General features: G+C 45.4%; 1 protein-coding gene across 1 annotated transcript in view; it reads left to right on the forward strand.

The window, feature by feature from the left end:
• Positions 1-27,419, forward strand: part of LOC147117257 (contactin-associated protein-like 2) — a 1,950,749-nt gene that overhangs the window by 126,000 nt on the left and 1,797,330 nt on the right. Inside the window, exon 2 of the mRNA XM_085988072.1 lies at positions 4,537-4,730. Within this exon, the coding sequence (XP_085844198.1) occupies positions 4,537-4,730 (194 nt within the window). The remainder of the gene's footprint in view (positions 1-4,536; positions 4,731-27,419) is intronic.

Raw genomic sequence — 27,419 nt, forward strand, 5'->3', positions numbered from 1 at the left:
ACAAGTGCAACCTGGAGCTATAAGAGGAGCTCTAGGGAGGATAAGTTGGAGAGTGAAGCTAGAAAATAGAATATGGAAAAATTGATATTTTAATGGTGCTATGAGGGGTGTGAAAAGGAAACACATCTGTCAGAGAAAGCAGTTTAATATAAACAGGAACTACAACAGAGGGTTGTATAGCTAGCATATTCTAATATTCAAAAGGAATAAAATACAAATTGGGGCATTGTAATCCAGTTATTCTAACCTAGGCACTGGGGATTTTACTGCGTGCTATCATGTTCATCTAACGAGTGCAGAGGCCATTAGATATTGTCGGCATAGTGTTCAAAGCAATAGGTCATGCATTGTGAACTCTGCAATTCTTTGAGGATGTAACTAAATTAGTAGACAAGATTATCAAGTGGCTATGATTTACTTGGATTTTCAGAAATTCCACATCTATGGGTTTAATTTCCTCTGCTATTTTTAGAACATCAGTTAATGTACTGGCATAAATTCCTGTCTGTGCAATTTTAACATAGCCATTCACCTGTTTATTTAAAACTGGTTGATGTGTTAAAATAGTGCAAACAGAAATTTATCCAAGCACATTAAACAACATGTTCAAAACATTCACCATTAACAATTAAAGAAGATAAAGTTGAATGGAAATAATAGCAAATTAGTTAACTGTATTGAAAATTGCTTAATATTGGAAAGCAGGTGCGTTAAACCATTCTGGAAGGAAGTAACTACTGGAGTTCAGAGCAGGCCTATACAGGTCAATTCTGGGGCCTGTACAGGTGTCAGTTTGACTCAATTGATAGCATTTTCACCTCTGAGCCAGAAGGTTTCAGCTCCACTATAAGCTTCAGCACATAAACTCGGTTGACATTTCAGTACAGTCCTGAAGGAGTGGTGCATTGTCGGAACTGATTAGTTGAACTTTCAATTTCGGCGGTGGTGGTATCGGATTGGCCGCCCATTTTACACACTGAAAGGAAAATTGGGCTGGTTGTATAATGGGTGCCCGAACGGATACTGCCAGTTTTACGTCCTTGCAGAAGTCAAAAGTCTTTTGGATGACGCAGTAAATCAAAGCCCCATCTGCTTGTTAGGGTAGCCATAAAATATCCCCTGGCACTATTGGAAGAAGAAGTAAATTCTCCTGGTGTCCTGGGAGAACCAATTTCCTCCCTCCACCAGATTGTTGGTCAATTTTTCCCAGTGAACCATCCTGTGTGCTAATTGACTGCACTTCAAAAGTGATCCATTGGTTGTAAAATACTGTGGGACATCCTGAGAACACAATAAGATATATGATATAAAAGGAGAGTTCTTTCTTTCTATGTTGTTTGTATAAATTATTTATGGGAGGGCACCTTTCAGTAATCTAAATTACTTTCACTTTTAAAGAAAGCTTTGTGACCTTGTGTGTAGTATTCTTGAAATTGTTGACAGTGTAAATAATTTAACTGTGACCAAATTATTCAGCTAACTGCATTGCAGGAGCAAATGGCAGGAGAGATGTTTTTTGAACTAGTCCTTAGGAAGTGGGTGATGCTGGCAAGGCCGCATTTATTGCCCATCCTAGTTCCCTTGAGAAGTTGGTGGTAGGCCACATGGAACTGCTGTAGTCTGTAAAACAATGGTAGTCATATGATACGATTAGGTTGAGGATCACAGAATCTTGACCAGTGATACTGAAGGAATGGCGATGTATGACCATGTGTGTGACTAGGAGGGGAACTTTGGGGTGCTGGTGTTCCCATGATGCTGCTGCTCTGGCGATGGAGATTATGGGGCTGGGAAGTGCTAACGTGGGAGCTATGGTCTCAGAAAAGGAATTGGATGTGATAAAATGCATCAAACGTTGTTGTAGTCTATTCCAATTAGAATCAACTTTAAAAAAAATCTAGTTTAGGATTTTATATGGTACATTGGAATGATGAAAAATGGTTATGTTACAGAACTAGTAATCCAGAAGCCTGGACTAATAATCCAGAGATGTGAGTTCAATCCCATCATGGCAGTTTGTGAATTTGAATTCAGTTAATTAAATAAATCTGGAATAAAAAGCTAGTATCAGTAATGGTGACCATGAAGCTATCGGATTGCCGTAAAAACCCAACTGGTTCACTAATGTCCTTTAGGGAAGGAAACCTTCCGTCCTTACCTGGCCTGGCCTATCTGTGACTCCAGACCCACAGCAATGTGGTTGACTCTTAACTGCCCTCTGAAATGTCCCAGCAAGACACTGTTGTATCAAACCGCTACATAAAAGTAGAAGACTAAAACCGGACGGACCACCCGGCATCAACCTAGACATCGGATAAGGACATGACAAAGGCACACCCAGCCCAGTCGACCCTGCAAAGTCCTCCTCATTTTGGGACTTGTGCTATAATTTGGAGAGGTGTCCCACAAACAGCCTGACATAGTCATGATTCTGTGAGTATGACTATCATCCCAGACTCTTCCATCACCATCCCTGGGTATGTCCATTCCCACTGGCAGGACAGACCCACCAGAGGTGGCAGCACAGTTGTATACCGTCGGAAGGGAGTGACCCTGGGAGTCTTTAATATTGACTGTGAACCCCATGAAATCTCATGGCATCAAGTCAAAAAAGGGCAATGAAACCTACTGCTGATTTCTACCTACCGCCATTCCTCAGCTGATGAATCAGTACTCCTCCATGTTGAACACCATTTAGAAAAAGCATTGAGGACAGCAAACACCTAGAATGTACTCTGGGTGGGGGACTTCAATATCCATCACCAAGAGTGGCTCGGTAGCACCACTACTGACCGAGCTGGCCAAGACCTGAAGGACATAGCTGACAGGCTGGATTTGTGGCAGGTAGTGAGAGAACCAACATGAGGGAAAAACCTACTTGACCTCATCATAATCAAGCTACCTATCCATGACAGTATTGGTAGGAGTGACCACCGCACAGTCCTTGTGGAGATGAAGTCCCATCTTCACACTGAGGAAACCCTTCATGTTGTGTGGGACTACCACTATGCTAAATGGGTAACAACAACAACTTGTATTTATATAGTGCCTTTAACATAGTAAACGTCCCAAGGCACTTCACAGGAGCGTTATAAAACAAGCCACATAAGGAGATATTTGGGTAGTTGACCAAAAGCTTGGTCAAAGATTGAGGTTTTAAGGAGCATCTTAAAGGAGGAAAGAGAGGTAGAGAGGTTTAGGGAGGGAATTCCAGAGCTTAGAGCCTTGTCAACTGAAGGTACGGCCACCAATGGTGGAGTGATTAAAATCAGGGATGCTTACGAGGCCAGAATTGGAGGAGCGCAGATATCTCGGAGGGTTGTGGGGCAAGAGGAGATTACAGAGATAAAGAGGGGTGAGGCCATGAAGGATTTGAAAACAAGGGTGAAAATTTTAAAATTGAGGCTTTGCTTAACTGCATGCTCCATCTCCAGGGCCACCCAGGCACGAACGTAGCTGCAGAAGAGAGGCACATCAACCTCTCTGGCTCAGAATGGGAACAATTCAAAGTGTTCAGTCTCATTCCTGCATGTAGTCAATTGTTGTTAGAGATTTTAAAAGTGTCAGATTTGTATTTTTTGTCTTACTTTTCCCTTCTGTCTCTTTTTTTCCCTCTCTCTTAATCCAATCTTTGTTTCCCTCTCCTTATTTCTCTTTCTGTATCTGATTTGACTCTAATTAACCCACTCTAATTGACTCTCCTCCACCATTCCTCTGATTCTTTCTTAATCCTTAAATCTCATTGGTTAAGGAGCTAGACTCTTGGTCCCACCATTTAACCAAGGTCCCAGGTGCCCCGTTGCCTTGCTGTGCCATTATCAGTGCACACTTCCAGCTAGTTACGGCGTAAAACATTTTTGAGCTGAAGGATGCAGGAAAATGTCTAACGAATGAGCACATTGTGAGATGCCCCACTCCAGCAAGATCTGGCAAAATGCAATTGAAAAAAGATTCCTGTTTATAGCCTCAAAAAAAAGTATTGATTCGCCAATCTTCGGTATTTTTTACAAAGAATTACATAGACACTAGAATAGAGGAACAGGCTGTTCAAGCCGACCAGTCCATATTGGTGTTTATCCTCCACATGAGCAGTAATCCTAGTTCCATATGCCCACCCTTTTTCTCACTGCTGTTTATCACCCTTTCCTTCACCTACCTATCTAACCTATTCTTAATTAAATGTTGGTATAATCTCTGATTCAATCACTAACTCTGATAGTACATTCCACAGCCTCACAATCCTCTGTGTAAAACAATATTTTGTTGCGCTCTGTCCTAAATCTCTTGCATTTAATCTATAACTATGTCCCCTGATTCTAGATCCCTCAATCACTGTGTTTCTGTGTTAAGAAATGTGTGAATATCATATTTAGCTGAGCTAATAGTCTACAGTATTTAAAATAACAGGTAAGTGTAATATTTAGCAGTGATATATAACTATTCTACTGACCATATTTCTGGTAGATTTAGAGTATATCCAAAAGAATCTGGATGAATGTGCATTGCTTTTACATTGATTTTTTTCCCACTGTGTAGGTGCTGGCGGCTGGTCCCCTCTGGATTCTGATCATTATCAATGGTTGCAGATGGACTTTGGGAACAGGAAACAGGTCACTGCCATAGCAACCCAAGGCAGGTACAGCAGCTCAGACTGGGTGACACAGTACAGGCTACTTTACAGTGATAAAGGACGGAACTGGAAACCATATCATCAGGATGGCAACATCTGGGTATGTACTAACTGCAGTTAATGCTTTAGTTTCCAAGCTGTATAGTGGCAACAAGACATGTCTACTGTTAATAATCTGAATTTACCCTGATATTTTTCTCTGCGTGTTAATTTTAACAAACTCTTACTAATTAAAACTAAGGTGCAGTGGATAATATTGAGATCTGTGATTTAGATGTTGAAGCATTATATTAGTCAGGATTAGTTAAAACAATCCACAATAGCATCCAGGATTTCTTGTATGCATTTTTCATGTATACCAACTGCAGAATTTTCATTTTTGGCTAATAATACAAGTTTAATTTTTGGCCAACAGTCAAGCAGACCAAATGTTTGTACTTTTCAGCTCCTGGCTAATGTAAATGCTAAAGAGCTGGCATAAATATACTCGAGAAGTAGAGTGAACATAGGAAAATCTTCGGCCAAAGGATCATGACTATGTACATTACACTACTGTGAGATTGGCTGGGACATATGCCAACTGCTGTTGGCCATAACCATTCAATGAGAGGTCAGAATTATACTAGGCAGGGAGACAACAATAGGCTGTAATTTGTGGTCAGCGGCGAAGCAAAGGTGTTCACCGCTGGCCCTGAAGTAAGCTGCACACAAAGATCTCGCAATCTCTGTGCCGAGAAGTTTGGCTTTTTCGATGTGCAATTGAGATCAGTGCAGTGTAATGGGAATCCCTAATGTGATGCTGCTGTGACATGAACAAGCTGTCTAAGCAGCCAATCACAATGCAGAATTCTCACAGACAGGGAACCAGGAAGTGAAGAAGCTCCTTTTATTCTGACTTTTAAAAAATGTTAGAGAAAGCAAAACAAAGATTGGGGCTCTCACATAGGGAAAAGTTAAACCTGAAATAAATATGAACAAACTTTTAAAACATTTATTTTTTTAAGTTTCTTAAAAATTGTAATTTTCATCATTATGGATAAATTTGACACTCCACAAAATTAAAATTAGTTTTTCAGGGCCATAACCTTTGCTTAGCAATCAATATGCTGTTAAAACCCCAGTTACACCTAATCCAAAAGAGTCTAACTTTTAATGAGATATTTAACAGCGATATTACTGTAGAAAAGCCCAAGTTTTTTGTCAGTTTCACTGATTTTCCTGATTATTGTCTATGGGAGGGTGGGGGTCACAGCGCAGGCAGTGTTGGAGCAGTGAATGACTGACCGCAACTTCAGGATTCTGCATTAGGATGCACATGCGCTAAATTCTGAAGTTGCGGTCAGTTTCAAAGGGGTAATAACAGCGAACGCTGCAAATTTTGGCCCAATAAAGGCAATGTTAACCTATTAGCCTAAGATAGCTTTAGCAGTAATTGCAACAATTAAAAATTCTCACTTTAAAGAAACTGGTTTGAAATATAGCTGTATCAGCTTGTGCAGCATGTATTTCTGTACAGTTAGCCTTTGTCTTACTCATTAGCTGCACCTTGATATCCAGGCAGTATACATTAACCTTTTACACAACGATTAGCAGGATTTCTTTCTTTCTTAAGCTTGACAAGCATTATAAAAATAAGATTAGATGTTCAAGTTAATTAACTGATAGCTGCTTCTCTTTAGTCATAACATAGCATCAGGATATCAGTACACCAAAACAAAGCAGAAATAAGCCTGACTCTCTATCCCTGCAGAATTCAGTTAATGTTACAGCTACAGATGCTGTCAGCATTGTGGCTGGTCCTCAGAGAGGATACATTTGCAAAGAGATAGGTTTGAATAGCAGATACAGCCGCATATAAGAATTATTTCATACTTTGTGTGCTGTTTAACATGTCAGTTTATAAACATTGGCCCAGATATCCCGATCGCAGGCCTCCCGCAGGCGGAGGACTGCAATCTGGAAAAATCTGCGCCCTTACCTGAGGGCTCCCGGGAGGTGCACAGTTCCGATGTTGGGCCTCACCAAACTTGAAGTGTGCACGGCCCACGCATCCCAGAGGCGCAGGTAGTTTGCAGTGACCCTGGAATCACGTGGGCCCTGGGGAGCCAATCAAAGAAGGGAATCTCCCTTCATACATTTGACAGGAAGACCTGTCAAATATATGAATGGAGATCACCCCCAAAACATAGTAAAAGTTTAAATAAATAAATGTTAAAAAAATCACATTTTTAAAATGACTTGAAAGTTCAATAAATTAACTATTTTAAACAAAACTTTAAATTTTTGAATAAAATAATTAAAGCTTTTTATGGGGCTAAAAGTAAACTTACCCTTTTTAAGTATTTTTAAATGATAAATCAGTGGAATTTAAAAAAAAAACTTTTTTTCAACTCTTATCCTGGTAAAAGCAGGCCATACGCCTGCTTTTACCAGGCGCAAGAATTGTAATGGTTTTCTGCGGGCAGAGGGTCTCCAAAAAGCGGAACTCTCCGCCTGCAGAGGCCCTTCTCCTGGGCAGCCTGAGCTTTCTTGACAGATCGGAAATGCCGGTTTCCAGTGCATGCGCAGTGTATGCCTGAAACCGGCATTTCAGATGCCCCTACGGGTGGGTACACCGCACATACCTACCCGTAGGGATCGGAATATCCAGCCGAATGTTACTATATTTCATAATTTACTAAATCAGTCAGTTGAAATATATTACTTAAAGGAAGAATTTACCAAATAATTCCCTTGTAATCCATATACAGCTATATGTATTATAGAAATCTATATTGAACTAATATATCTAGAAATATATGTAGTAATTTATGTATTAAATTATATTTTATGGTCAAATAGTTACTAAATCCTGATCTATTGGCCCAGAAATTCGGGTCCCAACGCATGAGTACGCATGGGGTACTCACGCGTCGGCCCAACGAAAGTGCCAGTTTTGTGCATGCACTGCGCATGTGCGGGAAACCGGCACTTCCGTTCCCCTGAAAAAAGGGGTTGACAGGTGGAACGCGTGCGCCGGAGAGGCAGTGCGTGCGCATCGAACCTACGGTTTTTTTCCAGGTTTTTCCGGGAGGGTAAGTCTCCAGGAGTTACACTTTTAAAAAGCAGGCGCAAGGCCTGCTTTTAAGAAGGTAAGTGGTGAATTAATTAAAATTAAAACATTTTTTCCACAGGTTTATTATTTTTAAATACTTTAAAGAAAGGTAAGTTTATTTTTAGCCCCGTTAGAAAATGTAATTAATTTTTTCAAGGTTTTAAATTATTGTTTAAAATAGTTATTTCATGTAATTTATAGTTATTTTAAAAATGTGATGTTTTTTTAAAATTTATTTGAAGTTTAATGATGTTTTGGGGCTTATAGTATTTATAGATTTGACAGCTCGTCCTGTCAAACTTATGAATGAAGCATTCCCTGCTACCATTGGCTCTCCATGGCCCACGTGATCCCAGGGGACGCATCGAACTAACTGCGCCCCTGGGATATGCAAGCACTGCGCGCCGGCAGTTAGAGAAGGCCCAGGATCAGAATCCCACGCGGGCCCACTGCTCAACGGCCAGCGCGCTAGGTAAGTGCAGGTCGGGGGCTTGCACCCGCGGGAAGCCTCCAACCCGAATTTCTGGGCCAATATTTCTGATGAAATTTGCTTCCCAATGTAAAACTTACAAAATTCTGATATTTTCACTTTAGAATTAAAAATATTTGAATGAATTATATGTCTTTAAAAGATGCTTCGTTTCTTTGTTAAGCAATGTTTAGTAGTAAGTATTGATGCTTTGTTACATGCTTAATCCTGCTGTGGACTTTATCGGTTTCCTGAATTTAGATCTAAAAATCTACATTTAACTAAAAAGTGACCACTTACTAAACCAGACCAATAGCAGCCATGGATGCAAACTTGGTGAAGAAGCTGCAGATCACGGCCTAGAGCATCCTTTGGTTTTCGGTCAAATCTGTGCTGAAATCGGTCAAACCACTGCATAAGATCACAGAATTTTAAACGCAAGTTACGTCAAGCGTAAATCGAGTTTCTGCAAACTTTAGCACTATTTTTAAAAAACATTGCATGAGATGCCAGCCCTGCCTACAAAACTGGCCATGCCCCCAAATCGAAATAAGGAGTTTTGCCGTTTGCAACCGTTCGATGAAGCTCTTAAAATTAGGCTAGTTTTTTTAGTCGCACAGACACTAGTAAGCCCATTTTAAAAGTTTTTAAATATTAAAAAATATTTAATTGATGAAGAAACTGACTAGTATACACCAATGAAACTAGGATATGGTTCAGTATAGTTTTTTTTTAAAGTCATTTTTAGTGATTTAAAATCAGGTTACTTACAGACCCTAGACTAGACACTTATTAAAAATGCTTATTAAAAATTCTCATTGAAACTTATAAAATTCTGACAGGACTGGACAGACTAGATGCAGGAAGGATGTTCCCGATGGTCGGGGAGTCCAGAACTAGGGGTCACAGTCTAAGGATAAGGGGTAAGCCATTTAGGACAGAAATGAGGAGGAATTTCTTCACCCAGAGAGTGGTGAACCTGTGGAATTCTCTACCACAGAAGGCAGTAGAGGCCAACTCATTAAATATATTCAAGAAGGAGTTGGATATATTTCTTAAGGCTAAAGGGATCAAGGGATATGGGGAGAAAGCAGGGACAGGGTACTGAATTTGGATGATCAGCCATGATTTCATTGAATGGCGAGGCAGGCTCAAGGGGCTCATATCTTCTATGTTTCTATGTTATTTTTGTGATAAACCCATTTTCAGCTGTATTATTAAAACTGTACCAGAATACTTTTTAGGCTAGGAAAAAAAATTACGTTTTATTATGCTGCCCAATTGTACTGGTTCATTAAAGATTTTACGTTTGTGATTATGCAAATGAATTTGAGAGGAAACTTGAACCATAACTTCGCTTCGGAAAAGCAGTGCAGCCCAGATTGCCAATTGCGCCAATAGAAGAAACTCTACCCCAAATCTTGTGTATTAGTAAACCTAGCGGCAGACCTCATTAACGAGGAGATCTTGACTGTAATAGTGTGTCTTCAGTACCTGAAGCCAAGCGAAAAATAAATTTATAAGATGATGAAATCAAAAAACTGAAACAAGCACCTTGAATTCAACTAGGAATAAATTAACTTCTTTAATAAAAACAGAAAATGCTGGAAATACTCAGCAGGTCAGGCAGCGTCTGTGGAGAGAGAAACAGAGTTAATATTTCAGGTCGATGACCCTTCGTCAGAACTGGAAAAAGCTGGAGATGGAACAGGTTTTTAAGCAAGTGCAGGGGCAGGGAAAGTGGGGAGGGGAGGAAAGAACAAAAGGGAAGGTCTGTGACAGGATGGAAGGCAGCAGAGATTAAGAGACATTAAGAGATATTGGGCCAGTAATTCCGGTCCCAACGCGTGAGTACGGACGGCGTACTCACGCGTGGGCCGGTTGGAAGTGCCGGATTTCAGCATGCACAGCGCATGTGCGGGAAACCGGCATTTCCTCTCCATCGAACCAAGGGGTTAAGATGTCCAACGCGTGCGCACAGCACTCTGCGCGCACGCGTTGAACTTCCTTCTTTTTGACGGGTTTGCGCGTGTGCAAGGGCCTGAACTTTTTAGAAATGAAAAAAGGAGGCGTAAGGAGTGGATTCTTGCAGGTAAGTGGTCTATTATTTAAAATTATTACATTTTTTCCACAGCTTCATTGTTTTTAAGGACTTTACAGTAAGGTAAGTTTATTTTTAGACCCAATTTCGTAAAAAATTATTTTTTTCAAAAGTTTTATTAATTGTTTTAAATAGTTTTTTTAAGTTATTTATAGTTTACTTAATTATTGGGATGTTTTTAAAAAATTTAATTAAAGTTAAACTAGTCTTTTGGGCGCCCGTACTTTTCATGAGTTTGACAGTCTTTACTATCAAACTCATGAATGAGTTTCCCCTCCCCTGATTGGCTGCAGAGTGCTCACCTGATCCCAGCTGGCACATCGCACTAACTACACCGCTGGATCGGGCAAGCACATCGCGCCGACATCGGAACCGGGCCAGTGACAGGAAATGCAAGCAGGCCCGGGCTTCAGATGTTGGCACGCAGGGTGAGTGCACATTGGGGGCTTGCACGCGCAGCAAGCACCCGATCCTAATTTCTGGCCCATTAAGAGATGGTGCAAGGCAAAAGAAGATGGTAATGGAACAAGTTAAGAAATAAAAAATGGCTCTAGATGAAGTGTAAATGGCACTGGCAGAATGAAAGACAGGTACCATGTGGGAGAGAGAAAAAAATATATAAAACTAGCTGGAGTGCCCGGCGGTGCCGGTGCAAAGTCTGGCCCTGTGCCTTGTTGATTGACATTGCGGGGAAGGAGAGAGAGAGAGAGAGGGAAGGAGAGAGAGAGAGAAGGAGAGAGTGAGGGAAGGAGATAGAGAAGAGAGGAAGACACCCCGGGGAAGGGGCTGGACTCAGAGGCCGGCGGGTGAAGAAGGGCAGCCGGCATTTTGTGAGGTCGGCGGGAAGTTCCCTCACCCTCTCTCTCTCCCCCTCTCTCTCCCACTCCCTCTCTCTCCCAACCCCTCTCTCTCTCCCCTCTCTCTCTCCCCACCTCTCTCCCTGCCCCTCTCTCTCCCTGCCCCTCTCTCTCCCCGCCCCTCTCTCACCCCTCTCTCTCTGCTCTCTCTCCCTCCCCCTCCCTCCCTGCTCTCTCTCCCTCCCCCTCTCTCTCCCGCCCCTCTCTCTCCCCTCTCTCCCTGCCCCTCTCTCTCCCTGCCCCTCTCTCTCCCCTCTCTCTCTGCTCTCTCTCCCTCACCCTCCATCCCCGATCTCTCCCCGCTCTCTCTCCCTCCCTCCCCTCTCCCTTTCTCCCCGCTCCCTCTCTCTCCCTCTCCCCCTCTCCTCTCCCTCTCTCCCTCCCTCCCCCTCTCTCTCTCCCTCCCCCTGTCTCTTCCCCCTTTCCTCTCTCTCCCTCCCTCCCCTCTCCCTCCCTAGCACCTCAGGCCCGGCCCGACTGACCTCAGCTGAGCTCCCACTCCGGGCCGAGCCCCTGTGCGCGGCCTAGCACCTCAGGCCCGGCCCGACTCACCTCGGTACTAGAACGGAGTCAGTCCGACACCGGGAGGCCGGGTGCCCATCGCTCCGAAGCGAGCCCGGGGTTCCTCATGTTTAACCAGGCGGGCCTTTGGACCCGTTTGGCCGGGCGGCAGTCGAACGCCTTTCGCTCCGGACTGCCGTGTTAGATTTCGGTCGGGGATGGCTAGTTGGAAAGCTCCGGTTTTCCCGGTCCCGCACTCACGGCAAGAGAGAGCGGGGGAAGGAGAGAGAGAGAGAGGGAAGAGGAGAGAGAGAGAGAGGGAAGGAGAGAGTGAGGGAAGGAGATAGTTTTCCTGCTCCTGCACGAAGAAGGGTGGCCGCCATTTTGTGAGGCACTAACGGCAGTTTGAAGGATTAGGCCCTGCCCACACACGCCATGAAACGCCCCCCGTGATGCAGCATGCTCCCCCGTAGGATTGGTCAACCTTCACGTCACTCAATGCTAATGAGCGGATTCCCCCGTATGATTGGCCAACCCGCTAATGAGCGGACTTTTGAACGTTTTTTGTCTACTGTCCGAACAATTTTTGTCTGACCAAAAAGTAAATATGCCTAGGACACTCTCCTAATCATAAGCTTTCTTTTGATATAACATATGTGTAGGTACGCTCTAGAACTTTTGAGTGATGCCCGGACAGACAGACAGACACCACGATCCTTTTTTATATATATACTAGCTGGAGTGCCCGGCGGTGCAGAGGATTTTTTGAGGGCATGATGTTATGAAAAACGAAAAAATAATTTTTATATGTATAAAAATGAGTCTGTCTGTCTGTCTGTGTGAGAAGGAGAGAGAGAGAGAGACGGTGAGAGAGAGGGAGAGAGAGAAAGGGGGAAGGAGAGAGAGAGAGAGTGGGAAGGAGAGAGAGAGTGGGAAGGAGAGAGAGAGAGAGAGGGAAGGAGAGAGAGAGAGAGAGGGAAGGAGAGAGAGGGAAGGAGAGAGAGTGAGAGGGAAGGGGAGAGAGAGAGAGAGAGGGAAGGAGATTGTACAGGAGTCTCAGTTGATCTATCAGCAGCATTTCTGTCCTGGTTAGCTTGAAGGCGAGCCTGTCTCAGCTCCTCAGTTGCAGCAGCTCTCCGAGCCTTTTTTCGGTATGCATCAGAAGTGCTGCGTGCAAGTCTGCTACGTTTTCTTGAGGGCATGCTGTTATGAAAAAAGAAAAAACAATTGTAATAATAATATATATAAATGAGTCTGTCTGTCTGTGTGGGAAGGAGAGGGAAAGAGAGGGAAAGAGAGAGGGGGAGGGAGAGAGAGAGAGGGAAGGAGAATTAAAATCCCGACCTGTTGACCCGGAGCCCCCAGTGTGCCGCCGCTCACCTGCTCACTTCCCTCTCCCCCGGGCTCTCGGGATGCGTGGTTGAAACCGCGGGGAAGGGGTAGGCAGATTATCTTGCACTCACCTGCTCAAGAGAGCGACAGAGAGAGAGAGGGAAGGAGAATTAAAATCCCGACTTGGTGACCAGGAGCCCCCGATGCGCCGCCACTCACCTGCTCACTTCCCTCTCCCCCAGGCTCTCGGGACGCGCAGTTGAAACCGCGGGGAAGGGGTAGGCAGTTTATCTTGCGCTCGCCGGCTCGAGAGAGAGACAGAGAGAGAGAGAGGGAAGGAGAATTAAAATCCCGACTTGGTGACCCCCCTCTCTCTCTCTCCCTCCCCTTCCCTCTCTCCTTCTCTCTCTCTCTCTCTCTCCTTCCCCCTCCCTCTCCTTCCCCCTCTCTCTCTCCTTCCCCCTCTCTCTCTCTCTCCTTCCACCTCTCTCTCTCTCTCCCTCCCCCTCTCTCTCTCTCCTTTCTTCTCTCTCTCTCTTTCCCTCTCTCTCTCTCTCTCCTTCCCTCTCTCTCTCTCTCCCCCTCCCTCTCTCTCCCTCTCCCTCTGACTCACCTTGGTACCAGAACGGAGTCAGTCTGACACCGGGAGGCCGGGTGCCCATCGCTCAGAAGCGAGCCCGGGGTTCCTCGTGTTTAACCAGGTGGGCCTTTGGACCCGGTTGGCCGGGCGGCAGTCAAAGGCCTTTCGCTCCGGACTCCCGTGTCCGAGAGCCCGGCGGGTGAAGAAGGGCGGCTGCCATTTTGTGAGGTCGGCGGGAGAGAGAGCGAGAGAGAGGGGGGGAAGGAGAGAGAGAGAGAGGGGGGGGTGGAAGGAGAGAGAGAGCCGCCGCTCCTCCGGTCGATGTGTTGCAGGCCGACCCCTGATGAGCGCCTGATCCACTGAGCCAGAGCCCTCGCCGCTGCTCCCCTGCTCGCTGTCTCTCGGGCCGCGTGGTTCTCTGTTTTCCCGCGCAGCCGGCCAGAGAGAAGAAAAACAAAAGAGATGAAGAGAGACACGACAGAGTGAATGATCTAATTTAAAGCAGTTAAAAGGTGAGAGCCGGAGGGAGATTTTGCGGGTGAAGAAGGGCGGCCGCCAGTGCTTCAGGCCCGGCTGGTCTTTAATGGCCGCCACTCACCTCAGCTCAGCTCCTGCTCGGCAGTTTGAAGGATTAGGCCCCGCCGACAATCACCATGAAACGCCCCCCAATTGGTCAAGCATCACGTCACTCAAAGCTAATGAGCCGTAGGATTGGTCAACTGCTAATGAGCGGATTTTGTCCGTTTTTTGAACGTTTTTTGTATACTGTCTGAACAATTTTTGTCTGACCAAAAAGTAAATACGCCTATGCGACTCCCCTAATCATAAGCTTTCTTTTGATAGAACATATGTGTAGTTACGCTCTATAACTTTTGAGTGATGCCCCGGACATACAGACAGACAGACACCACGATCCTTTTATATATATAGATAGATAGATAGATGAATGGGAAAAAAAGGATAGGGGCAGAGGTTATGGTCTGAAATTGTTGAAATCTGTGTTGAGTCCAGATGGCTGTAAAGTGCCTAATCGAAAGATGGGGTGCTGTTCCTCGAGCTTACATTGAGCTTCATTGGAACAGTGTAAGAGGCTGAGGACGGTGAGGTCTGAGTGGGAGTGGAGCAGAGAATTAAAGTGACAGGTGACCAGAAGCTCAGGGTCACCCTTATGGACTGAACGGAGGTGTTCCGCAAAGCGGTCACCCAATCTGCGTTTGGTCGCCCCAATGTAGAGGAGACCGCATCATGAGCAGCGAATACAGTAAACTAAATTGCAAGAAGTACAAGTAAATCGCTGTTTCACCAGGAAGGAGTGTTTGGGGCCCTGGACAGTGGCAAGGGTGGAGGTAAAAGGGCATGTGTTGCATCTCCTGCACTTGCACGAGAAGGTGCTGGGCGAAGGGGAAGCGATGTTGGGGGTGATAGAGGAGTGGATCAGGGTATCGTGGAGGGAGCGGTCCCTTCAGAATGCTGAAAGGGGAGGTGAGGGGAAGTTGTATTTGGTGGTGGGATCACGCGGGATATGGCGGAAATGGTGGAGGATGATCCGTTGAATGTGGAGGCTAGTGGGGTGAAAGGTGAGGACAAGGGGAACCCTATCATGGTTCCGGGAGAGAGGGGAAGGGTTGAGAGCAGAAGTGCGGGAAATAGAACGGACACAGTCAAAGGCCGTGTCAACCACAGTAGAGTGGAATCCTTGGTTGAGGAATAAGGAAGACATGTCGGAACACTAGTATGGAAGGTGGCATCATCAGATCAGATGCGGCAGAGACAGAGAAACTGGGAGAATGGAATAGAGTCCTTACAGGAAGCATGGTGGGAGGAATTGTAGTCCAGGTAGCTGTGGGAGTCAGTGGGCTTGTAGTGAATGTTTGTCAATAGCCTACCCCCAGAGATGGAGACAGAGAAGTCAAGGAAGGGAAGGGAAGAGTTGGAGATGGACCATGTGAAGGTGAGGGAAGGGTGAAAATTGGAAGCAAAGTGAATGAAATTTTCTGCCACCAGTATAACAATAAATCACATGAGGATGAAGGAAGAGTGAAGAAATTGGATATTCAAAGTGAAAAGATGAAAGTGATAGTTAACTTTCAATAACTGGGAAGTTGTATGTTTGGCAAAGAGGGATGTGAGAAAGAGTTGTAGATATATAATGGTCTAGGTGAAAGTCTTGCAGTGAGCTACAGAAGCTACTCTTGCAGAGAGAAGAAATATCACGAAATATGAAGGCAAGTGTATGAGGATAATATTCAGCCAACACTTCATTATGGGGTCACAGCTGGATGCTGACAATGGCACAAAAACAGTGGGTCGGTGAATTTTGAACATACTGTACAAGGAGGATATTGGGTTATAAACTGGGAGAACAGAGTAACAAGCATCAAGTAATCAGAAGGAGTGCCCGATATGGAGTAACCGAGCATGGGCAACCAAGAATGCAATGGGCAGCAAACAAGAGCTAAAGATCATTACCCCATAAAGGTGAATGAATGTGTCCTACCTTGGGAAAATACCACTTGAAAGTCTGAAGTTAAGATTAAATAATTTATCCTTTAGAGGCTATCATTTAGTAATTCAGAAATACTCTACCAAGATTATGTAAATGTAATCATGGGATTTATAAATTATGTTTAAAAATATTGTTCATCATTATAAATTCCACGATCGGTTCCTACTGCAGGTGATCAATTGCTTCCTCCACAGTATTGAATTTTTTTAAATATTTACTGTCAAGAAATCTGAATAGAAAAATAGTAACATTTTCTGATGCATAGTTATTGCATACTTTTTAAATGTTGTAAAATGCAATCTCTTTCCATCTGTTACCCTGCTGTATTTGGTAGATAGTTGAATCTTTGCCATGTAGCACATAGGAAGATGGTTTTATGAAGCAACTGCTCTATACTTGGCGCAGAGTACTTTGTTTTTATTCATTCATAGGATGTGGGTGTCACTGGCAAGGCCAGCATTTATTGCCCATCCAGAATTGCCCTTCAGAAGATGGTGGTGAGCCGCCTTCTTGAACCGTGGAGTGCAAATATGAGTTAACCACATTGCTGTGGATCTGGAGTCACATATAGGCCAGACTGAGTAAGGATGGCAGATTTCCTTTCCTAAAGGACATTAGTGAACCAGATGGGTTTTTGCGACGATCCAGTAGTTTCATGGCCACCATTACTGACATTGCTTTTTTTAAATTCCAGATTTATTTAATTAAATGAATTGAAATTCCCCAGCTGCTGTGGTGGGATTTGAACTCATGTCTCATGCATCATTAGTCCAGGCTTTTGGATTACAAGTCCAGTGACATGACCACTATGCTACATAGCACTAACCTTGATGCTGACACTGAGTGACAAAATTTTTTTTTAAATTCTGTTGCCCATCAGAATTTTCTTTCTGTTATAAATTAAAATTGTTGAATGGTTTGCAACAGTCCATCTCAAAATGCATTGAAAACTCCTTTGTCAGACATTTGCTATCGCAAAATCTGTTTTAAAATGCTAACATTTGGATGCACCTTTAAGGTGATGCTCAGATGGAGATTTGTAGAGCAATGCCACAGGAGGTCTGGTGAATTTTAAAAAAACATCCCCTCGTCGATGTTTTGTGAACTTATCCAGTGAGGAGAACATCCCAGGTTTGATTCCTGGTCTTAGCTGCTATCGGCTGAGGTTGCTCCTATGGTTTAGAGTGCTGAACATCAGACAAGATTGTCACTTCTGATGAGTGTTCAGTGACCTCTGTGTACTGGCCTCGCTAGACGTGCTCCTATCTAGTTATCCAGCAAGTTAAACACTCATTCAAATAATTCCTTGTGAAGCCGTTTCGCTGTTTTGAAGCTTTACTTGAACAAATTTGTGAAACTGTAAACAAAGACAAAGTATGTTTTGTACATAAACTGAGTACCATACATTCAATATTACATAAGATATAAACATATTTACAACAGTAGAATAGACTAATTGTATAACTAACTAACATTTGGACTGTACTTCTGTAAATATCAAATATTAACCTTTTATAAACATAGTGTTAGCAAAATACTACGCTGACAAAGTTACTATCATGCTAACAGACAAAGATACTCACAGATATTGCACCTGGCCTAACATATGAGATCAGATTACATTGGATTGAGAATCCCTCCTGGCAGATTCTCCATTGTTCTGCTACGTTCTTTCTGGAATTCTACTTCCTGGGTCAAACAGGAAGAAAGGTAGAAAGGTCAAAGGACCTCTGCTACATAAAAACAGTGCTAACACAATAACCACCACCAGAGGGTGCTATCTGCATGTACATGTCCGTAATGTCCATAAGTCCAGAACACTCCCCGTCTGGGGTCGTTAACGACTCCACATAGTCCGAACTCTACTTGTCACTGGAGTCCTCTGGCGACAAAAGAAGAACCAACTCAGAGACAGTCCGTCGGTGTCGATGATAGGATGCAGTTTCCGTAGACTGCTGTGATGGGGTAGGTTGCGTTCTGCTACGCACAGTTCCAATCTGGGTATGGTGAGGTCTGGTTGGGGCGCCAACTTGCCCCTATCAAAGACGAAGCCGATTTTGCTTTGTCCATCTTGAGTGGTGACCTTCAGATAAGCCACACTTGCAACGGCCTTAGCGGGTGCGTCTGCAAAGACACAAAGCTCTTTGAATTGGGCATTTAAGGGAGAGAAAGACGTATAGCAGCAAGGTATTTGGATCTCCTGTAAGTCTTGGAGTGAGTCTCTCCATCTGTCCCACTCTGCTTGCAGCTCTTTAGGGAGGGGTGAATCCCACTCTTCAGCGCATGTGGAGAGTTCCCTGAGGAGCAGCCTGCCTTGTATGGTGACAGGGGCTAAGAAGCCGAGAGGGTCGTATAGGCTGTTGACTGTAGAGAGCACTCCTCTACGTGTGAAGGGTTTCTTGGCATCTAAGACTTGGAACGTGAACGTGTCTGTTGCTATGTTCCAAGACACTCCTAGGCTACGCTGTAAGGGGAGGTCATCAGTGAAGAGGCCTAGATCCTTGACGTCCTTAGCACGATCTTCAGGGGGTAATGCCTCCATCACTGCTGGTCTGTTAGAGGCTATCTTGTGCAGCCTGAGATTGGATAGTGCAAGTAGTTCCTGAGCTCGTCAGAGGGTACTGATGGCCTCTGCTTCGGTCGGGAATGACTTAAGTGCGTCGTTGACATAGAACTCTTGTTTGATGAACCCTCTCACATCACTGCCAAAGTCGTCGTCTTCCTTGGCAGCCCTCCTCAGGATGTATAAGGTGACAGCAGGGGCAGGGCTATTCCCAAAGACATGGACACGCATTCTGTAGTCCACAATGTCTCTATTGGGGTCGTTGTCCCGATACCACAGGAAGCGGAGGAAGTCGCTGTGGTCTTCTCTCACCACAAAGCAATGAAACATGTGCTGGATATCGGCAGTGATGGCGACGGGCTCTTTCCTATATCTCATGAGTACTCCCAAGAGGCTGTTGTTAAGATCAGGCCCTGTGAGGAGTATGTCGTTGAGATAGACTCCCTGATATTGTGCACTGGAGTCAAACACCACGTGGATCTGTTCCGGCTTTTTGGGGTGATAGACTCCGAAGGAAGGGAGGTACCAACACTCTTGGCCTTCCTGGAGTAGAGGAGCTATCTCTGCATGATCGTTGACAAGCATTTTCTTGACAAATTCTAGGAAGTGTGCTTTCATCTTTTCAGATTCCTGGCGACATCCTACAGGGTACACATTAACGAGGCATATCTTGGAGCATGCTCTTGCGCTCACTCCTTCTCCACACACCTCGGTGCACCTGGATGTAATCTCCAGACCGGCAGCTCCCTCTGTCTCCCCGCCGTGCTCTGAGGCAGGAGGAGGCGACTCTGATTTCAAAGGAGCTGGGCCTGGGTGGAGTGCTGAAATGTGCCGATCACTTTCACATTCTGTGCATTTTGCATCTACCTTGCAGTTCTTGGCGAGATGGCTCGTGGAAGAGCAGCACTTGAAACAGCTGAAGTTCTCTTTGAGGTATTGTTTCCGATCTTCCAGGGACATCTCCCTGAAGCCGCTGCACTTCTTTAAAGGATGGGGCTTGTTGTGGATTGGGCATTGTTTGCTCATATCCTCAGGTTTCTTCTGCACCTTTGTGTTCTCAGTTGAAGACGCTTGCATTTTGTGGACAGACATTGGTGTCTTTCCATGTCTGTCAAACTTGTCTCTTCTGGCAAGTGCTGGGTGGGAGGAGAAGAGGTTGAAGCTGTGGTCGTTCCTGGCTTTGGCTTCTTTACGGATGAATTTGGTGAACGCAGAGAATGGTGGGAAGGCCACGTTGTGCTTTAGCTTGAACTCTGATCCAAACGTTATCCACTTCTCCTGCAGGTTAGATGGAAGCTTCTCAACGATGGGACTTGCCCCTCTGGAAGTGTCTAAGTACGATAGAATGGGTAGGTAGCCGTCCTGCTTTGCGGCTTCAAGTTCCGACAGCAGATCTCCAAGGTCGCGGAGCTTCTGGGGTTCCTTACTCGTCAACCTTGGAAAGTTCTCCAACCTGTCAAAGAGAGCGCTTTCAATGGCTTCGGGCAAGATATCGCTTTCTTTTAGCCTCGCCCAAGCCATCTTCAACCCTGCTGGCAGACGTCCCACATTGGCCGCTTTTATCCAGCATGCCTGTTCGGCGGACTCTGGGCCAAGCCATTTGATAAGGAGGCCGAGCTCTTCTCCTGCCGACAGGTCTAAGCCCGATATGGCATCGTGGAAGCAGGACTTCCAAGCCCGATAATTCTCCGGCCTGTCATCAAACTTGGTTAACCCTGTAGTCACCAGCTGGGTGCATGCAAGGTATTTTGCAAGGTCGTAGGTACTGGGACTTGTGCCAGGGTTGCCTTGACTAGGGGCTCTGCTTCTGGGGGTCTCAAGGAAACGAGAGGGGATTTGCTGCTGACTTTCTCTATTCAGCGTTCTATTCCTCTGCACCGTGTCTTCCGTTCTGCTGGGGCAGACTCTGCGGCTTGAGGCACGCTGTCTGCTTTGACCTTGGTTGGCAACTTGGGGCATGTATGAAGTGCTTGTATCTGTAGAGATGTGCGGGTCTCCATCCCGCTCTCTCGTAAACTGTATGTCGGTGTTCTGTAAATTTTACATGCAGATAGCACCCTCTGGTTTTAGCTATTGTATAGCAGTGATGTTCTGGACTGATGGACCATTTTATATGCAGATAGCACCCTCTGGTGGTGGTTATCGTGTTAGCAGTTTGTATGCAGCAAAGGTCATTTGACCTTTCTACCTTTCTTCCTGTGTGAGAGGTCATTCGACCTCTCTACCTTTCTTCTTGTGTGACTCAGGAAGCAGAATCCCAGGAAGTAGAATTCCAGGAAGAACCTGACTTGAGAAATGGAGAATCTGCCATGAGGGGTTCCATCCTCAATCCAATGTAATCTGATTTCATATGTTAGGCCAAGCGCCATATCTGTGAGTATCTTTGTTTGTTAGCATAATAGCAACATTGTCAGAGTAGTATTTTGATAACACTATGTTTATAAAAGGTTAATATTTAATAGTTACAGAAGTTAGTCCAAATGTTAGTTAGTTATACAATTAGTCTATTCTACTGTTGTAAATATGTTTATATCTTATGTAATCTCGAATGTATAGTACTCAGTTTATGTACAAAACATACTTTGTCTTTGTTTACAGTTTCACAAATTTGTTCAAGTAAAGCTTCAAACAGCAAACGGCTTCACGAGGAATTACTTTGAATAAGTGTTTAACTTGCTGGATAACTAGATAGGAGCACATCTAGCGTGGCCAGTACAGTGAAAAGATATCAGTGAAAAGATAGCAATACGGCTAGCTGTGAAGAGCGGAGCAGGAGGAACCCAATGTAAGCCTTAACCTCGTAGAGCACATCTACCTCACATCAACATGTCAGAAGATAATAACGATAATGAGTTGCAGCAAGGAGAAGACCTTAAACAGGCAGACGAAACTGTAGAAGGTGACAATCGGTTTATAAGCTCCGGTTACGTCAGATCGCAAGCTGGTTCACGGTCATCAGGTGGTTCTAGAGTAAGCGTGACCATCGCCAGAGCACGTGCTAAGCTAGTGGCAGCTCAAGCCAGAGCTGCGAATGCGAACAGTGAAATAGAAATAAAAGTAAGACAGGCCTGTCTTCAAGCTGAATCCCAAGCCGAACAGGCCCGATCCCAAGCCGAACAGGCCCATCTCCAAGCTGAATCACAAGCCGAACAGGCCCGACTCCAAGCCGAACAGGCCCGACTCCAAGCCGAACAGGCCCGACTCCAAGCTGAATTCCAAGCCGAACAGGCCCGTCACCAAGTTGAACGCCAGGCTGAACAGGCCCGTCACCAAGTTGAACGCCAGGCTGAACAGGCCCGTCTCCAAGCCACATTAGAGGCTCTGCAGCAACAAAAAGAGATAGATGCTGCATTAGCTGAGACACAAGTATTCGAGGCAATTTTGGAGGGAGCTGATCCCGAGACAGCTTACAAACCTTTAATTCCCGTTTCGTGGCAGAGTCCACGACAGCGCACCATAGATTACTTGAGCGACCATGCCGACATACAGTTTACAGGAGAAAGGGATGAAGGCCCGCACATCTCTACAGACGCAAGCACTTCGTATAACATGCCACAAGTTGCCAACCAAGGTCAAAGCAGACGGCGTGCCTCAAGCCGCAGAGTCTCCCCCAGCAGAACGGAAGACACGGTGCAGAGGAATAGGACGCTGAATGGAGAAAGTCAGAGGCAAATCCCCTCTCGGTTCCTTGAGACCCCCAACAGAGCCCCTAGCCAAGGCAACCCTGGCACAGGTCCCAGCACCTACGACCTTGCCAAATACCTTGCACGCACCCAGCTGGTGACTTCGGGGTTAATCAAGTTTGATGACAGGCCGGAGAATTATCGGGCTTGGAAGTCCTGCTTCCACGATGCCATATCGAGCTTAGACCTGTCGGCAGGAGAAGAGCTCGGCCTCCTTATCAAATGGCTCGGCCCAGAGTCCGCCGGACAGGCCTGCAGGATAAAAGCGGCCAATGTGGGACAGCTGCCAGAGGGGTTGAAGAAGGCTTGGGTGAGGCTGGAAGAAAGCTACGGCTCGCCCGAAGCCATTGAAAGGGCTCTCTTTGACAGCTTGGAGAACTTTCCGAGGTTGACGAGTAAGGAACCCCAGAAGCTCCGCGACCTTGGAGATCTGCTGTCGGAACTCGAAGCCGCAAAGCAGGACGGCTACCTACCCGTTCTATCGTACTTAGACACTTCCAGAGGGGTAAGTCCCATCATTGAGAAGCTTCCATTTAACCTGCAGGAGAAGTGGATAACGTTTGGATCAAAGTTCAAGCTAAAGCACAACGTGGCGTTCCCACCATACTCTGCGTTTGTTAAATTCATCCGTAAAGAAGCCAAAGCCAGGAACGACCCCAGCTTCAACTTCTTCTCCTCCCACCCAGCACTTGCCAGAAGAGACAAGTTCGACAGACATGAAAGGACACCAATATCTGTCAACAAAATGTAAGTGTCCTCAACTGAGAACACAAAGATTCAGAAGAATCCTGAGGATATGAGCAAACAATGCCCAATCCACAACAAGCCCCATCCATTAAAGAAGTGCAGAGGCTTCAGGGAGATGTCCCTGGAAGATCGGAAACAATATCTTAAAGAGAACTTTATATGTTTCAAGTGCTGCTCTTCCACGAGCCATCTCGCCAAGAACTGCAAGGTAGATGCAAAATGCACTGAATGCGAAAGTGATCGGCACATTTCAGCACTCCACCCAGGCCCAGCTCCTTGGAAGTCAGAGTCGCCTCCTCCCACTTCAGAGCACGGCGGGGAGAGAGAGGGAGCTGCCGGTCTGGAGATTACATCCAGGTGCACCGAGATGTGTGGAGAAGGAGTGAGCGCAAGAGCATGCTCCAAGATATGCCTCATTAATGTGTACCCTGTAGGACGTTGCCAAGAATATGAGAAGAAGCCAAAGATGAAAGCACACTTCCTAGAATTTGTCAAGAAAATGCTTGTCAACGATCATGCAGAGATAGCTCCTCCACTCCAGGAAGGCCAAGAGTGTTGGTACCTCCCTTCCTTCGGAGTCTATCACCCCAAAAAGCCAGAACAGATCTGCGTGGTGTTTGACTCCAGTGCACCATATCAGGGAGTCTCTCTCAACGATGTACTCCTCACAGGGCCCGATCTTAACAACAGCCTCTTGGGAGTACTCATGAGATTCAGGAAAGAGCCCATCGCCATCACTGCCGATAGCCAGCACATGTTTCATTGCTTCGTGGTGAGAGAAGACCACAGAGACTTCCTTCGCTTCCTGTGGTATCGGGACAACGACCCCAATAGAGACATTGTGGACTTCAGAATGCGTGTCCATGTCTTTGGGAATAGCCCATCCCCTGCTGTCGCCATATATGGACTAAGGAGGGCTGCCAAGGAAGACGACGACGTTGGCAGTGATGTGAGAGGGTTCATCGAACGAGAGTTATATGTCGACGATGCACTGAAGTCATTCCCGACCGAAGCAGAGGCTATCAGTGCCCTCGGACGAGCCCAGGAACTACTTGCACTATCCAACCTCAGGCTGCATAAGATAGCCTCTAACAGACCAGCAGTAATGGAGGCATTCCCCCCTGAAGATCGTGCTAAGGACGTCAAGGACCTAGACCTCTTCACTGATGACCTCCCCCTACAGCGTAGCCTAGGGGTGTCGTGGAACATAGCAACAGACACGTTCACGTTCCAAGTCTTAGACTCCAAGAAACCCTTCACACATAGAGGAGTGCTCTCTACAGTCAACAGCCTATACGACCCTCTCGGCTTCTTAGCCCCTGTCACCATACAAGGCAGGCTGCTCCTCAGGGAACTCTCCACACGCGCTGAAGAGTGGGATTCACCTCTCCCTGAAGAGATGGAAGCAGAGTGGGACAGATGGAGAGACTAACTCCAAGACCTACAGGAGATCTGAATACCTCGCTGCTATTCGTCTTTCTCTCCCTTAAATGCCCAATTCAAAGAGCTTTGTGTCTTTGCAGATGCATCCGCTAAGGCCATTGTAAGTGTGGCTTATCTGAAGGTCACCACTCAAGATGGACAAAGCAAAATTGTCTTTGTCTTTGATAGAGGCAAGTTGGCGCCCCAGCCAGACCTCACCATACCCAGATTGGAACTGTGCGTAGCAGAACGCATCCTACCCCCTCACAGCAGTCTACGGAAGCTGCATCCTATCGTCGACACCGACAGACTGTCTCTGAGGTGGTTCTTCTTCTGTCGCCAGAGGACTCCAGTGACAAGTAGAGTTTGGACTATGTGGAGTCGTTAACGACCCCAGACAGGGAGTGTTCTGGACATTTTACATGCAGATAGCACCCCCTGGTGGTAGCTATTGTATAGCAGTGATGTTCTGGACTGATGGACCATTTTATATGCAGATAGCACCCTCTGGTGGTGGTTATTGTGTTAGCAGTTTGTATGCAGCAAAGGTCATTTGACCTTTCTACCTTTCTTCCTGTGTGAGAGGTTATTCGACCTCTCCACCTTTCTTCCTGTATGACTCAGGAAGCAGAATCCCAGGAAGTAGAATTCCAGGAAGAACCTGACTTGAGTAATGGAGAATCTACCATGAGGGGTTCCATCCTCAATCCAATGTAATCTGATTTCATATGTTAGGCCAAGCGCAATAACTGTGAGTATCTTTGTTAGCATAATAGCAACGTTGTCAGTGTAGTATTTTGATAACACTATGTTTATAAAAGGTTAATATTTAATAGTTACAGAAGTTAGTCCAAATGTTAGTTAGTTATACAATTAGTCTATTCTACTTTTGTAAATATGTTTATATCTTATGCAATATCGAATGTATAGCACTCAGTTTATGTACAAATCATACTTTGTCCTTGTTTATAGTTTCACAAATTTGTTCAAGTAAAGCTTCAAAACAGCAAACGGCTTCACGAGGAATTACTTTGAATAAGTGTTTAACTTGCTGGATAACTAGATAGTAGCACGTCTAGCGTGGCCAGTACAGTCGGCATGTTCGTTCACGTAATCTATGGTGCGCTGTCGTCTACTCTGCCACGAAACGGGAATTAAAGTTTTGTAAGCTGTCTCGGGATCAGCTCCCTCCAAAATTGCCTCGAATACTTGTGTCTCAGCTAATGCAGCATCTATCTCTTTTTGTTGCTGCATAACTTCTAATGTGGCTTGGAGACGGGCCTGTTCAGCTTGGCGTTCAACTTGGTGACAGGCCTGTTCGGCTTGGAATCCGGCCTGTTTAGCTTGGAATCGAGCCTGTTCAGCTTGGAGTCGGGCCTGTTCGGCTTGGGGTTCAGCTTGGAGATGGGCCTGTCTTACTTTTATTTCTATTTCACTCTTCGCATGCACAGCTCTGGCTTGAGCTGCTACTAGCTTAGCCCGTACTCTGGCGATGGCCACGCTTATGCTAGAACCACCTGATGACCGTGAACCAGCTTGCGATCTGATGTAACCGGAGCTTATAGACCGATTGTCACCTTCTACAGTTTCGTCTGCCCGTTTAAGGTCTTCTCCTCGCTGCAAAGCATTTTCGTTATTATCTTCTGACATGTTGATGTGAGGTAGGTGTGCTCTACGAGGTTAAGGCTTACACTGGGTTCCTCCTGCTCCGCTCTTCACAGCTAGCCGTATTGCTATCTTTTCACTGTACTGGCCTCGCTAGACGTGCTCCTATCTAGTTATCCAGCAAGTTAAACACTCATTCAAATAATTCCTCGTGAAGCCGTTTCGCTGTTTTGAAGCTTTACTTGAACAATTTTGTGAAACTGTAAACAAAGACAAAGTATGTTTTGTACATAAACTGAGTACTATACATTCGATATTACATAAGATATAAACATATTTACAACAGTAGAATAGACTAATTGTATAATTAACTAACATTTGGACTGTACTTCTGTAAATATCAAATATTAACCTTTTATAAACATAGTGTTATCAAAATACTACGCTGATAAAGTTACTATCATGCTAACAGACAAAGATACTCACAGATATTGTGCCTGGCCTAACATATGATATCAGATTACATTGGATTGAGAATCCCTCATGGCAGATTCTCCATTGCTCTGCTAGGTTCTTTCTGGAATTCTACTTCCTGGGTCAAACAGGAAGAAAGGTAGAAAGGTCAAAGGACCTCTGCTACATACAACCACTGCTAACACAATAACCACCACCAGAGGGTGCTATCTGCATGTAAAATGTCCGTAATGTCCATAAGTCCAGAACACTCTGCATGTGTGGACATTAGATGAGGACTTGAAGGGCCTTGCACTTGAATAATCTGTTGGTACCATCTATCAAAATTTTCACATGAATAGTAACCACGGGCTGGAATTTGCCAATGAAGGCGTGTTGGGGGCGGGACTGCTGGTTTTCAGGTTTCAGTCCCGCCCCCAGTGATGTCTGACCAACCGATGCTATTTTTTGACAGATGGATTGTCAGCATTTGACAGCATTGAGAAGCTGTAAACACTGACAACCTCTGTTCCAAGGTGAGCCCTTGCACAGAAGGCACACCAAGACCTCTCTCCTCAGCAGAAAGCAGATGGCTGCTGCATCTGAGAATGCAGCAGCCATTCTGTCATCTCTGCTGTTGAGATGAGGCACCTCGAGATCATCAAAGGTTGAATCCTGCAGGAAGAAGCAACGGTAAGGAAACTTTTTCCAACACTTTACACTCACCTGTCATACATACCTGTCCACACTTGCACCCATCACTCAACTCTACAGCGGAAATTTTGACCCTCTCTCCCCCGCAGACCCACTGCTAGCCTCCCTGGTGAGGTTCGCCGCCGTCGGGAAGCCCACAATTGCAGGCGTAAAATGGGGATA

The sequence above is a fragment of the Somniosus microcephalus genome, chromosome 5 (genome assembly GCF_052327205.1).
Source record: "Somniosus microcephalus isolate GS21.2 chromosome 5, FLI_Smic_1.0, whole genome shotgun sequence".
Taxonomy (NCBI): domain Eukaryota; kingdom Metazoa; phylum Chordata; class Chondrichthyes; order Squaliformes; family Somniosidae; genus Somniosus; species Somniosus microcephalus.